Raw genomic sequence first — 13352 nt, 5'->3', positions numbered from 1 at the left:
CAGTGCCACCCAACCCCTCCCAGTATAAACCAGTATAACCAGTATAACCAGTATAACCAGTATAAACCAGTGCCACCCACACCCCTCCCAGTATAAACCAGTGTAAACCAGTGCCACCCAACCCCCTCCCAGTATAAACCAGTATAAACCAGTATAACCAGTGCCACCCACACCCCTCCCAGTATAAACCAGTATAAACCAGTATAACCAGTATAAACCAGTATAAACCAGTATAACCAGTGCCACCCACACGCCTCCCAGTATAACCAGTATAAACCAGTCCAAACCAGTCCAAACCAGTCCAAACCAGTCCAAACCAGTATAACCAGTCCAAACCAGTCCAAACCAGTATAAACCAGTACAAACCAGTACAAACCAGTCCCTTGGCTCTTTAATCGGCCCGAGCAGCGCGGGGGGGGAGGGGCGGCCCCGCCCGGGGAATAAATAGGGGGGAAAAGGGGATTTTGGGGCATTTTTCATTTTTTTAATTCATTTTTTAATTCATTTTTTAATTCATTTTTTTGGGGTTTTTTGGGGGGATTTTTGGGGGATTTTTTGGGATTATTTGGGATTTTTAAAGGGTTTTTTTGGGGGGGGTCTTTTGGTGCTTTTGAGTTTTTGGGGGTTTTTATGGGAGATTTTTTGGGGTTTTTTTAGAGGGATTTTTGGCCTTTTTTGTTTGTTTATTTGTAGTTTCTTGGGGTTTTTTTGGGATTTTTTGGAGGTTTTTTTGGATTATTTGGGATTTTTTAAGGTTTTTTTTGGGGGGGTCTTTTGGGGCTTTTGCGTTTTTTGGGGTTTTTTTGGGGAGATTTTTTAGGGTTTTTTTAAAAGGGATTTTTGGGCTTTTTTGTTTGTTTGTTTGTTTGTTTATTTGTAGTTTCTTGGGGTTTTTGGGGGATTTTTTGGAGGGTTTTTTTGGGATTATTTGGGATTTTAAAGGGTTTTTTTTAATCTTTTGGGGGTTTTTGTAGGGTTTTTTTAGGGCTTTTTTGAGGCTTTCTGGGAGATTTTTTTGGGGTATTTTTTTTTTTTGTCCGGGTTTTTTTTTTTAGGCTTTTCCGGGGTTTATTTGCAGATTTTTTAGGGCTTTTTTGGGGGCCTTTTTGGGGTTTTTAGGGCTTTTTTTGAGGCTTTTCCAGAGGTGTTTTTGGGTTTTTTTGGGGGGTTTGTTTGAGGCTTTTTGGGATTTTTTTGTGGTTTTTTTAGGTCTTTGTTTTGGGCCTTTTGGGGTTTTTTGAGGTTTTTTTTTCAAGTTTTTTCTGGGATTTTTTTGGGGGGATTTTTTTCAAGGCTTTTCTGTGGTTTTATATTTTGGGGTTTTTAGGTCTTTTTCCGAGGCTTTTCTGGGAGGATTTTTTGGGGCTTTTTGGGGTTTTTTAGGGCATTTTTCGAGGCTTTTCTGGGAGGATTTTTTGGGGCTTTTTTAGAGCATTTTTCGAGGCTTTTCTGGGAGGATTTTTTGGGGCTTTTTGGGGGTTTTTTTTGAGCATTTTTCGAGGCTTTTCTGGGAGGATTTTTTGGGGTTTTTTAGGGCATTTTTCGGGGCTTTTCTGGGAGGATTTTTTGGGGCCTTTTGGGTTTTTTCAGAGCATTTTTCGAGGCTTTTCTGGGAGGAATTTTTGGAGCTTTTTGGGTTTTTTTAGGGCATTTTTCGGGGCTTTTCTGGGAGGATTTTTTGGGGCTTTTTGGGGATTTTTAGGGCATTTTTCAAGGCTTTTCTGGGAGGATTTTTTTGGGGCTTTTTGGGTTTTTTAGAGCATTTTTCGAGGCTTTTCTGGGAGGATTTTTTGGGGCTTTTTAGGGCATTTTTCGAGGCTTTTCTGAGAGGATTTTTTGGGGCTTTTTAGGGTTTTTTAGAGCATTTTTCAAGGCTTTTCTGGGAAGTTTATTTGGGTTTTTTGGGGGCTTTTTTGGGGATTTTTAGCTCTTTTATTGGGTTATATTTTGGATTTTTTTAGTGGGCTTTTCTGGGAGATATTTTTATGGGGTTTTTAGGCTCTTTTCTTGGCTTTTCTGTGAGTTTTTCCGGGGTTTCACAGCTCTTTTTCTGAGGCTTTTCTGGAGTTTTTTTGGGTTTTTTTCAGGTATTTTCCAAGGTTTTCGGGGGTTTTTTGGGGTTTTTTTCAGGTTTTTTTTTTTTTTGTGGCGGTTTTTATTCCGTTTCTCGGCGGGGTTGGGGCTGTGGCTTTCGGGGGCGCCGTTTTTGGGGTTTTTCTGTCTCGGGGTCACTTGAGGCAGCGCTCGAAGTAGGTGGCGCCGACGTAACCGCCGCGGAGCGAGCGCTGCACGTTCTGCTCGAACAGGCGGCGGTTGCTCTGCAGCACCTCGGCCGCCTCCTTGTTCAGGGGGTCCTCGGGGTTTGGTTCCTGTGGGAAAGGTTCCCAAAATCCCAGAAATCCTATAGAATTCCCTCATAGACCCAAAAATCCCAGAAATCCTACAGAATCCGCTCACAGCCCCAGAATATCCATAAATCCTAAAGAATCCGCTCACGGCCCCAAAAATCCCAGAAATCCTAAAGAATCCACTCACAGCCCCAAAATCTCCCTAAATCCTAAAGAATCCACTCACAGCCCCAAAATCCCCCTAAAATCCCACAAAACATCCCCCGAATCCCTTCACAGCCCCAAAATCCCCAAATCCCCCTAAAATCCTGTAAATCCTCCTAAAATCCCCCAGAATCCCTTCACAGCCCCAAAATCCCCTCACAGCCCCAAAATCTCCCTAAAATCCCCCAGAATCCTTTCACAGCCCTGAAATCCCCAAATCCCCCTAAAATCCCACAAAAACCTCCTTCCACAGCCCCCAAATCCCAGAATTCCCCTAATATCCCAGAAAATCCTCCTAAAATCCCACAGAATCCCTTCACAGCCCCAAAATCTCCCTAAATCCTAAAGAATCCGCTCACAGCCCCAAAATCCCCCTAAATCCTAAAGAATTCCCGCACAGACCCAAAAATCCCAGAAATCCTACAGAATCCGCTCACAGCCCCAGAATCCGCTCACAGACCCAAAATCCCCCTAAAATCCCATAAATCCTCCTAAAATCCTACAGAATCCGCTCACAGCCCCAAAATCTCCATAAATCCTAAAGAATCCGCTCACAGCCCCAAAATCTCCATAAATTCTAAAGAATCCATTCACAGCCCCAAAATCCCCCTAAAATCCCATAAATCCTCCTAAAATCCCACAGAATCCGCTCACAGCCAAAAAATCTCCGTAAATCGTAAAGAATTCGCTCACAGCCCCAAAAATCCCCCTAAATCCTAAAGAATCCACTCACAGCCCCAGAATCCCCAGAAATCCTAAAGAATTCCCTCACAGCCCCAAAATCCCAGAAATCCTAAAGAATTCCCTCACAGACCCAAAATCACCCTAAAAATCCCATAAATCCTCCTAAAATCCTAAAGAATCCGCTCACAGCCCCAAAATCTCCCGAAATCCTACAGAATCCGCTCACAGCCCCAAAATCCCCCTAAAATCCCATAAATCCTCCTAAAATCCTACAGAATCCGCTCACAGCCCCAAAATCTCCCGAAATCCTAAAGAATCCACTCACAGCCCCAAAATCTCCCTAAATCCTAAAGAATCCCCTCACAGCCCCAAAATCTCTGTAAATCCGAAAGAATCCACTCACAGCCCAAAATCCCCCTAAAATCCCATAAATCCTTCTAAAATCCTACAGAATCCGCTCACAGCCCCAAAATCTCCCTAAAATCCCATAAATCCTCCTAAAATACCACAGAATCCGCTCACAGCCCCAAAATCTCCCTAAATCCTAAAGAATTCACTCACAGCCCCAAAATCTCTCTAAAATCCTAAAGAATTCCCTCACAGCCCCAAAATCTCTGAAAATCCTAAAGAATCCGCTCACAGCCCCAAAATTTCTGTAAATCCTAAAGAATCCGCTCACAGACCCAAAAATCCCAGAAATCCTAAAGAATTCACTCACAGCCCCAAAATCTCCATAAAAATCCCATAAATCCTCCTAAAATCCCACAGAATCCGCTCACAGCCCTAAAATCTCTGTAAATCCTAAAGAATCCCCTCACAGCCCCAAAATCCCCCTAAAATCCCATAAATCCTCCTAAAATCCCACAGAATCCCCTCACAGCCCCAAAATCTCCTCACAGCCCCAAAATCTCCCTAAAATCCCACAAAGTCCCGTCACAGCCCCAAAATCCCAAAATTCCCCCAAAATCACCTAAATCCCCCTAAAACCCCCCCAGAATTCCTTCATAGCCCCAAAATCCCCCTAAAATCCCACCAAAAAAAATCCTAAATTCCCACAGAATCCCCTCAGAGAACCAAAATCCCTTCACAGCTCCCAAATCCCCCTAAAATCCCACAAAAAACCTTCCACAGCCCCCAAATCCCAAAATCCCCCTAAAATCCCCCAAAAACCACCCAGAACCTCTTCAGATTCCCCAAATCCCTGAATTTCCCCCAAATCCCACAAACCCTTGTCTGTGGTTTGGCTCCTTCTGGGGGAAAATTTGGGGTTTGAGGGACCCCAAAATTCCCCTAAAATCCCATAAAAACCCTTCAGGTTGCCCAAATCCCAGAATTCCCCCAAAACCCAAAAATTCCCCCAAAACCCCAAATCCCAAAATTCCCCCAAAACCCGAAATCCCAGAATTCCCCTAAAACCCCAAAATTCCCACAGAACTGCAAATCCCAAAATTCCCCCAAACACACAAATCCCAGAATTCCCCCAAACCCCAAATCCCGAAATTCCCCCAAATCCCAGAATTCCCCCAAAACCCCAAATCCCAGAATTACCCTAAAACCCAAAAATTCCCCCAAAACCCCAAATCCCGGAATTCCCCAATCCCGGCGCCCTCCTTTGGGGGAACATTTGGGGTCGGGGGATCCCAAGACCCCCCTGAGAAGCCCCGGAGCCCCCCCAGGTGTGTCCCCATGTCCCCAGGTGTGTCCCAGGTGTGTCCCCAGGTGTGTCCCCATGTCCCCCCACGTCCCCCCAGGTGTGTCCCCATATCCCCCAGGTGTCTCCCCAGGTGTCCCCAGGTGTGTCCCAGGTGTGTCCCACCCCCCAGGTGTCCCCGTGTCCCCAGGTGTGTCCCCAGGTGTGTCCCCATGTCTCAGGTGTGTCCCCATGTCCCCCCACGTCCCCCCAGGTGTCTCCCCATGTCCCCAGGTGTGTCCCCGTGTCCCCAGGTGTCCCCCCAGGTGTCCCCACGTCCCCCCAGGTGTGTCCCTCACCAGGAACAGGTACTGCAGGCCGTAGATGATGGAGTTGATGGTCAGCACCGGCTTCCAGTCCTCCCTGCGGGCACCCGGCGGTCAGCGGCCACTGCGGCCACAGCCATGGCCACCATGGCCACCACGGCCAGCGGTCACTGCGGCCACTGCGGCCACCATGGCCACCGTGGCCACAGCCAGCAGTCAGCAGGTCAGAAGTGGTCAAAGGTCAGTGGTCAGTGGTCAGTGGTCAGCGGTCAGTGGTCAGTGGTCAGTGGTCAGCGGTCAGCGGTCAGCGGTCAGTGGTCAGTGGTCAGCGGTCAGCGGTCAGTGGTCAGTGGTCAGTGGTCAGTGGTCAGTGGTCAATGGTCAGCGGTCAGTGGTCAGTGGTCAGTGGTCACTGGTCAGTGGTCAGTGGTCAGTGGTCAGCGGTCAGCGGTCAATGGTCAGTGGTCAGTGGTCAGTGGTCAGTGGTCAATGGTCAGTGGTCAGTGGTCAGTGGTCAGCGGTCAGCGGTCAATGGTCAGTGGTCAGTGGTCAGTGGTCAATGGTCAGTGGTCAGCGGTCAGCGGTCAGCGGTCAGTGGTCACTGGTCAGTGGTCAGCGGTCACTGCAGCCACCACAGCCCCCCCAGGTGTGTCACTGCCCCCCCCAGGTGTGTCACAGGTGTGTCACTAACCCCCCCAGGTATGTCACTAACCCCCCAGGTGTGTCACTAACCCCCCCAGGTGTGTCACTAACCCCCCAGGTGTGTCACTAACCCCCCCAGGTGTGTCACTGCCCCCCCAGGTGTGTCACTAACCCCCCCAGGTGTGTCACAGGTGTGTCACTAACCCCCCAGGTGTGTCACTGCCCCCCCAGGTGTGTCACAGGTGTGTCACTAACCCCCCCAGGTGTGTCACTAACCCCCCAGGTGTGTCACTGCCCCCCCCAGGTGTGTCACAGGTGTGTCACTAACCCCCCAGGTGTGTCACAGGTGTGTCACAGGTGTGTCACAGGTGTGTCCCAGGTGTGTCCCAGGTGTGTCACAGGTGTGTTTTTAGCCCACCTGAGGATGTTGAGGCACACGTTGCCCTCCAGGTCGATGTTGGGGTGATACACCATCGTCTCGCACTTCACCTTCGGGGGGTCGTGCGGGTACCCCTGTCCCACCTGCGGGGCCACCACGTCACCCACGGGGCCACCACGTCACCCACGGGGCCACCACGTCACCCCAGGTGGCCACAGCGGGGTTTGGTGGCCACAGGGGACATTTGGTGGCCACAGGGGACATTTGGTGGCCACAGGGGGGTTGGTGGCCCAGCACTGACCTTGAAGCTGAAGACGAATTTGCCGCCCTTGTAGAAACCCTGGGGACAGAGACAGGTCAGGACTGGCAGGGGACAGGGAGGGGACACAGGTGGCACAGATGACATGCACAGGTGGCACACACAGGTGGCACAGGTGACACACACAGGTGACACACACAGGTGGCACAAGGAGGTTCCCCAGGTGCCCCCCAGGTGACACAGGTGACACCCAGGTAACACACACAGGTGACACCCAGGTGTCCCTGGTGTCCCCAGGTGTCCCCACTGTCCCATGTCCCGGTCCCAGTCCCGTGTCCCGGTCCCTGTCCCAGTCCCTGTCCGTGTCCCCATGTCCCATGTCCCGTGTCCCTATGTCCCGTGTCCCTGTGTCCCTGTGTCCCATGTCCTGGTCCCGTGCCCCATGTCCTGGTCCTGTGTCCCATGTCCCCATGTCCCTGTGTCCCATGTCCCGGTCCTGTGCCCCGTGTCCCGGTCCTGTGTCCCATGTCCCCATGTCCCATGTCCCTGTCCCTGTCCCATGTCCCCTGTCCCGTGTCCCTGTCCCGTGTCCCAGTCCCTGTCTGTGTCCCTGTGTCCCGTGTCCCTGTACCGGTCCCTGTCCCATGTCCTGGTCCTGTGTCCCAGTCCCAATCCCAGTCCCGTGTCCCAGTCCCGGTCCCTGTCCATGTCCCCATGTCCCCGTGTCCCGGTCCCTGTCCCTGTCCCATGTCCCGGTCCCGTGTCCCCATGTCCCGTGTCCTGGTCCCAGTCCCGTGTCCCTGTCCTGGTGCCGGTCCCATGTCCCATGTCCCTGTCCCATGTCCCTGTCCCATGTCCCTGTCCGTGTCCCGGTCCCGTGTCCCCATGTCCCGTGTCCCTGTCCCGTGTCCCGATCCCAGTCCCATGTCCCATTCCTGTGTCCCGTGTCCCCGTGTCCCTGTCCCGTGTCCCTGTCCGTGTCCCAGTCCCATGTCCCGATCCCAGTCTCGTGTCCCTGTCCCTGTCCCGTGTCCCCATGTCCCGGTCCCTGTCCCGGTCCTGTGTCCCATGTCCCAGTCCCCATGTCCCAATCCCAGTCCCCTGTCCCGTGTCCCAGTCCCGTGTCCCAGACCCATGTCCCTGTCCCTGTCCGTGTCCCCATGTCCCTGTCCCTGTCCCTGTCCCCATGTGGGTCCCACCTCGTCGGGGCAGATGAGCAGGCGGAAGTGCAGGAGATCGTCCTGGTCCCGTGTCCCATGTCCCCATGTCCCATGTCCCTGTCCCCATGTCCCCATGTCCCCATGTCCCCATGTCCCCATGTCCCCATGTCCCCATGTCCCATGTCCCTGTCCCCATGTCCCCATGTCCCCATGTGGGTCCCACCTCGTCGGGGCAGATGAGCAGGCGGAAGTGCAGGAGATCGTCCTGGTCCCGTGTCCCTGTCCCAGTCCCGTGTCCCAGTCCCCATGTCCCGGTTCCATGTCCCCATGTCCCCATGTCCCATGTCCCCATGTCCCACCTCGTCGGGGCAGATGAGCAGGCGGAAGTGCAGGAGATCGTCCTGGTCCGAGAAGTCGATCTCACACGTCTTGGGCAGGTTCAGCTCGTTGATGTCTGCGGGGACAGCGGGGACACTGAGGGGACAGCGGGGACACTGAGGGGACACTGAGGGACAGCGGGGACATTGAGGGGACAGCGGGGACACTGAGGGAACACTGAGGGACAGCGGGGACACTGAGGGGACAGCGGGGACACTCAGGGACAGTGGGGACACTGAGGGACACAGGTGACACACGGGTGACACACGGGTGACACACAGGTGACACACAGTGACACACAGGTGACACACGGGTGACACACAGGTGACACACGAGTGACACACAGGTGACAGGTGACACACAGGTGACAGGGCCATAACAATCTCGTGACCCCAACCCCTGTCTGGCCCATCCCTGGCCCAGGAAAGCCCAACTGGGACCAGACTGGGACCAAACTGGGCCATACTGGGACTAAACTGGGACCAAACTGGGATAATACTGGGACCATATTGGGCCATACTGGGATCATTCTGGGATCATACTGGGCCATACTGGGACCATACTGGGCCATGGCATCAAACTGGGACCAAACTGGGCCATACTGGGACGCTCACCAAGGCCTTACTGGTCCCAGTATGTGCCCCCTATTGGTCCCAGTACCAGTCCCCAGCAAGGCACTACTGGGACCAGTATGTGACCCTTACTGGGACCAGTCTGTGCCCCTTACTGGGACCAGTACCTGTCCCTTACTGGGACCAGTCTGTGCCCCTTACTGGGACCAGTATGTGACCCTTACTGGGACCAGTACCTGCCCCTTACTGGGACCAGTATGTGACCCTTACTGGGACCAGTATGTGCCCCTTACTGGGACCAGTATGTGCCCCTTACTGGGACCAGTACCCAGAACCGGTACCGGCCCCCCAGAGCAGTTAATGGCCCCGAACTGCCGGCCCTGCTGGGACCAGTTTGGGGTCCTGACTGGGACCAGTTTGGGGCCCTTACTGGGACCAGTTGGTGGCCATTACTGGGAGAAACATGTGGCTCTTACTGGGACCAGTTTGGGGTCCTTACTGGCCCCAGTTTGGGGCCGTTACTGGTCCCAGTTTCCATCCCTTACTGGCCCCAGTTTCCGTCCCTTACTGGTCCCAGTTTCCAACCCTTACTGGTCCCAGTTTCCATCCCTTACTGGCCCCAGTTTTGGTCCCTTACTGGCCCCAGTTTCTGTCCCTTACTGGTCCCAGTTTCCATTCCTTACTGGTCCCAGTTTCTGTCCCCTCCTGGCCCCATTTCCGTCCCTTACTGGTCCCAGTTTCCAACTCTTACTGGTCCCAGTTCCAGTCCCTTACTGGCCCCAGCTTGCGGCCGTTACTGGGACCAGTTGGTGGCCATTACTGGGCCAAGCATGTGGCTCTTACTGGCCCCAGTTTCTGTCCCTTACTGGTCCCAGTTTCCATCCCTTACTGGTCCCAGTTTCCATCCCTTACTGGTTCCAGTTTCTGTCCTTTACTGGTCCCAGTTTAAGTCCCTTACTGGGCCCAGCTTGCGGCCCTTACTGGTTCCAGTTGGTGGCCATTACTGGGCCAAGCATGTGGCTCTTACCATCCCCAGTTTGGGGCCGTTACTGGTCCCAGTTTCCGTCCCTCACTGGCCCCATTTCCATCCCTTACTGGCCCCAGTTTTCGTCCCTTACTGGTCCCAGTTTCCAACTCTTACTGGTCCCAGTTCCAGTCCCTTACTGGTCCCACTTCCAGGCCCTTACTGGGCCCAGCTTGAGGCCCTTACTGGGACCAGTTGGTGGCCATTACTGGGCCAAGCATGTGGCTCTTACTGGCCCCAGTTTGGGGCCGTTACTGGCCCCAGTTTCCGACCCTTACTGGTTCCAGTTTCCAACTCTTACTGGTCCCAGTTTAAGTCCCTTACTGGGCCCAGCCTGTGGCCCTTACTGGGACCAGTTGGTGGCCATTACTGAGCGAAGCATGTGGCTCTTACTGGGACCAGTTTGGGGCCGTTACTGGTCCCAGTTTCCATCCCTCACTGGCCCCAGTTTCCGACCCTTACTGGTTCCAGTTTCTGTCCCTTACTGGTCCCAGTTTCCAACTCTTACTGGTCCCAGTTCCAGGCCCTTACTGGCCCCAGTTTCTATCCCTTACTGGTCCCAGTTTCCGACCCTTACTGGTCCCAGTTTCCATCCCTTACTGGTCCCAGTTTCCGACCCTTACTGGTTCCAGTTTCTGTCCCTTACTGGTTCCAGTTTCTGTCCCTCACTGGTCCCAGTTTAAGTCCCTTACTGGGCCCAGCTTGCGGCCCTTACTGGGACCAGTTGGTGCCCATTACTGAAGGAAGCATGTGGCTCTTACTGGCCCCAGTTTGGGGCCGTTACTGGTCCCAGTTTGGGGCCCTTACTGGGACCAGTTGGTGGCCATTACTGAAGGAAGCATGTGGCTCTTACTGGCCCCAGTTTGGGGCCGTTACTGGTCCCAGTTTGGGGCCCTTACTGGGACCAGTTGGTGGCCATTACTGAGCGAAGCATGTGGCTCTTACTGGGACCAGTTTGGGGCCGTTACTGGTCCCAGTTCCCGTCCCTTACTGGCCCCAGTTTCCATCCCTTACTGGCCCCAGTTTTCGTCCCTTACTGGTCCCAGTTTCCAATGCTTACTGGGCCCAGCTTGCGGCCCTTACTGGGCCCAGTTGGTGGCCATTACTGGGCCAAGCATGTGGCTCTTACTGGGACCAGTTTGGGGCCGTTACTGGTCCCAGTTTCCGACCCTTACTGGTCCCAGTTTCCATCCCTTACTGGCCCCTGTTTCCATCCCTCACTGGCCCCATTTCCGTCCCTTACTGGTCCCAGTTTCCGACCCTTACTGGCCCCAGTTTCTGTCCCTTACTGGTCCCAGTTCCAGGCCCTTACTGGGCCCAGCTTGAGGCCGTACTGGGACCAGTTGGTGGCCATTACTGGGCCAAGCATGTGGCTCTTACTGGGACCAGTTTGGGGCCCTTACTGGTCCCAGTTTCCATCCCTTACTGGTCCCAGTTTCCATCCCTTACTGGCCCCAGTTTCCATCCCTTACTGGTTCCAGTTTCCATCCCTTACTGGCCCCAGTTTCCATATTTTACTGGCCCCAGTTTCCATCCCTTACTGGTCCCAGTTTCCAACTCTTACTGGTCCCCGTTCCAGGCCCTTACTGGGCCCAGCTTGTGGCCGTTACTGGGACCAGTTGGTGGCCATTACTGGTCCCAGTTTAAGTCCCTTACTGGGCCCAGCTTGTGGCCCTTACTGGAACCAGTTGGTGGCCATTACTGGGACAAGCATGTGGCTCTTACTGGCCCCAGTTTGGGGCCGTTACTGGTCCCAGTTTCCGTCCCTCACTGGCCCCGTTCCCGTCCCGGTCCCGGCCCCGTTCCCGTCCCGTTCCCGGCCCGCTTTCCGTGCCCGCCGCCTCCCGCGGACCTTTCTGGATGCGGAGCTGCGCGGCCGAGGCCTTTTTGCTGGAGCTCTTGGTGCCGCCCGCCGATTCCTCCTCCTTCTTCTGCTGCTTCAGCGAGAACAGCTTGATCATCCTGCCGGGCCGGGCCGGGGCGGCGGCACCGGGCGGGTCCGGGCCCCGCCGGGGCCGAGCGAGCGGGGCCGGGCCGGGCCGGGGGTCGGCGGCGAGCGCTGAGGGCGGCCGGTTCGGCAACTTCCGGAGCCGCTCGGCAACTTCCGGAGCCGCTCGGCAACTTCCGGAGCCGCTCGGGACTCTCCGGAACCGCTTCGCCACGGCCTCGGCAACTTCCGGAAATGCTCGGGACTCTCCGGAGCCGCTCGGTAACTTCCGGAGCCGCTCGGGATTCTCCGGAACCGCTTCGCCACCGCCTCGGCAACTTCCGGGATGGCTTCGTGAAGCTCCGGCGGCGCTTCGGTAGAACTTCGGGAGTTTCCGGAACCGCTTCGTCAACCTCCGGAGGCGCTTGGAAGCGTTTCGGGGCTTTGCGGACGGTCTCGGGGATGTCCGGAGAGGGGGAGGAGGTTCGGGACCCTCCGGAACGCTTCGGAACCGCTGGGCAATGTCCCGGGCCGCTCCGCGGGTCTCTGGAATCGCCTCGAGAAGCTCCGCAGGGCTTCGGAACCTCTCGGCAAGCTCCGGAGTCGCCGGGCAACTTCCGGAACGGCTTCGGAAGCGTTTCGGGGGGTGGCGGAACCGCCTCGGGGTGCGCCGGCGCCGCTTGGGAACCGCTTCCGGAACCTCCGGAATGTTTCGGGGATCTCCGGAACGGGGGGGAGGGGCTCGGGGGTGGGGGGGGTCTCCGGAAGAGGCGGTTCGGGACCCCTCGGGACTTTCTGGAACGAATCGGGCGGGCCCGAGGCCGCTTCGGCTTTTTTCGGAAGGAAATCGACTCGTTCCGGCGCTTCGACGACGCTTCGGTTATTTCCGGAACACTTCGGGTTCTTCCGGGAAAGGGGGCGGGGCGAGGCGCTCGGCTCTTTCCGGAGAACTTCGGCTGTTTCCGGTTCCACCAGCCAATCCCGTGCCGGGGGCGGGGCTTGCGGCCCTTTCTCCCTGTGGGCGCCGCCATGTTCGTCATGGGCGCCGCCATCTTTGCTGGCCCGGGGCTGAACTGGGACCAGTTTCCCCTCCCAGCAGCTCCCAGTTCAGCTCGGGGGGCGGGGATGGAACGGGGGGGGGTGTGCAGGGGTGGATCCAGCCCTGGAATGGGGCAGAATCCCGGAAATCCAAGCCCTGGAATGAGGGAGAATCCAGGAAATCAAAGCCCTAAAACTGGGGGAAATCCAGGCACAGAAATGAGGGAGAATCCAGGAAATCCAAGCACAGAAATTGGGGGAAATCCAGGAAATCAAAGCCCTAAAACTGGGGGAAATCCAGGACATCCAGGCACAGAAATGAGGGAGAATCCAGGAAATCCAAGCCCTGGAATGAGAGAGAATCCCGGAAATCCAAGCACAGAAATGAGAGAGAATCCAGGAAATCAAAGCCCTAAACTGGGGGAAATCCAGCACATCCAGGCACAGAAATGAGGGAGAATCCAGGAAATCCAAGCCCTGAAATTGGGAAAAATCCAGGAAATCCAAGCCCTAAAATTGGGGAGAATCCCCAAAATCCAAGGCCTAAAATTGGGAAAAATCCAGGAAACCTAAACCCTAAAATTGGGGGAAATCCCCAAAATCCAAGGCCTAAAATTGGGAAAAATCCAGGAAACCCAAACCCTAAAATTGGGGAAAATCCAGGAAATCCAAGGCCTAAAATTGGGAAAAATCCAGGAAACCCAAACCCTAAAATTGGGGAAAATCCAGGAAATCCAAGCCCTGAAATTGGGAAAAATCCAGGAAACCCAAGCCCTGAAAC

The 13352-nt window shown here is 54.7% G+C and overlaps 1 protein-coding gene across 1 annotated transcript; it reads right to left on the bottom strand.

Moving 5' to 3' along the window:
• Positions 1-369: 369 nt before the first annotated feature.
• UBE2M (ubiquitin conjugating enzyme E2 M) lies at positions 370-12187 on the bottom strand. Its single transcript, XM_032745995.3, has 6 exons — positions 11459-12187; positions 7992-8086; positions 6515-6553; positions 6253-6356; positions 5226-5289; positions 370-2369 (listed from the first exon to the last, which is right to left on the bottom strand). The coding sequence occupies exons 1-6, from the start codon at positions 11565-11567 to the stop codon at positions 2229-2231; spliced, it is 552 nt and encodes a 183-aa protein (XP_032601886.1). The 5' UTR covers positions 11568-12187; the 3' UTR covers positions 370-2228.
• Between the last annotated feature and the right edge of the window lie 1165 nt (positions 12188-13352).

Source organism: Taeniopygia guttata, chromosome 37, assembly GCF_048771995.1.
Source record: "Taeniopygia guttata chromosome 37, bTaeGut7.mat, whole genome shotgun sequence".
NCBI classification, from domain to species: domain Eukaryota; kingdom Metazoa; phylum Chordata; class Aves; order Passeriformes; family Estrildidae; genus Taeniopygia; species Taeniopygia guttata.
Note: the sequence above shows the minus strand (reverse complement) of the source record. Positions and strands in the feature narration are given on the sequence as shown.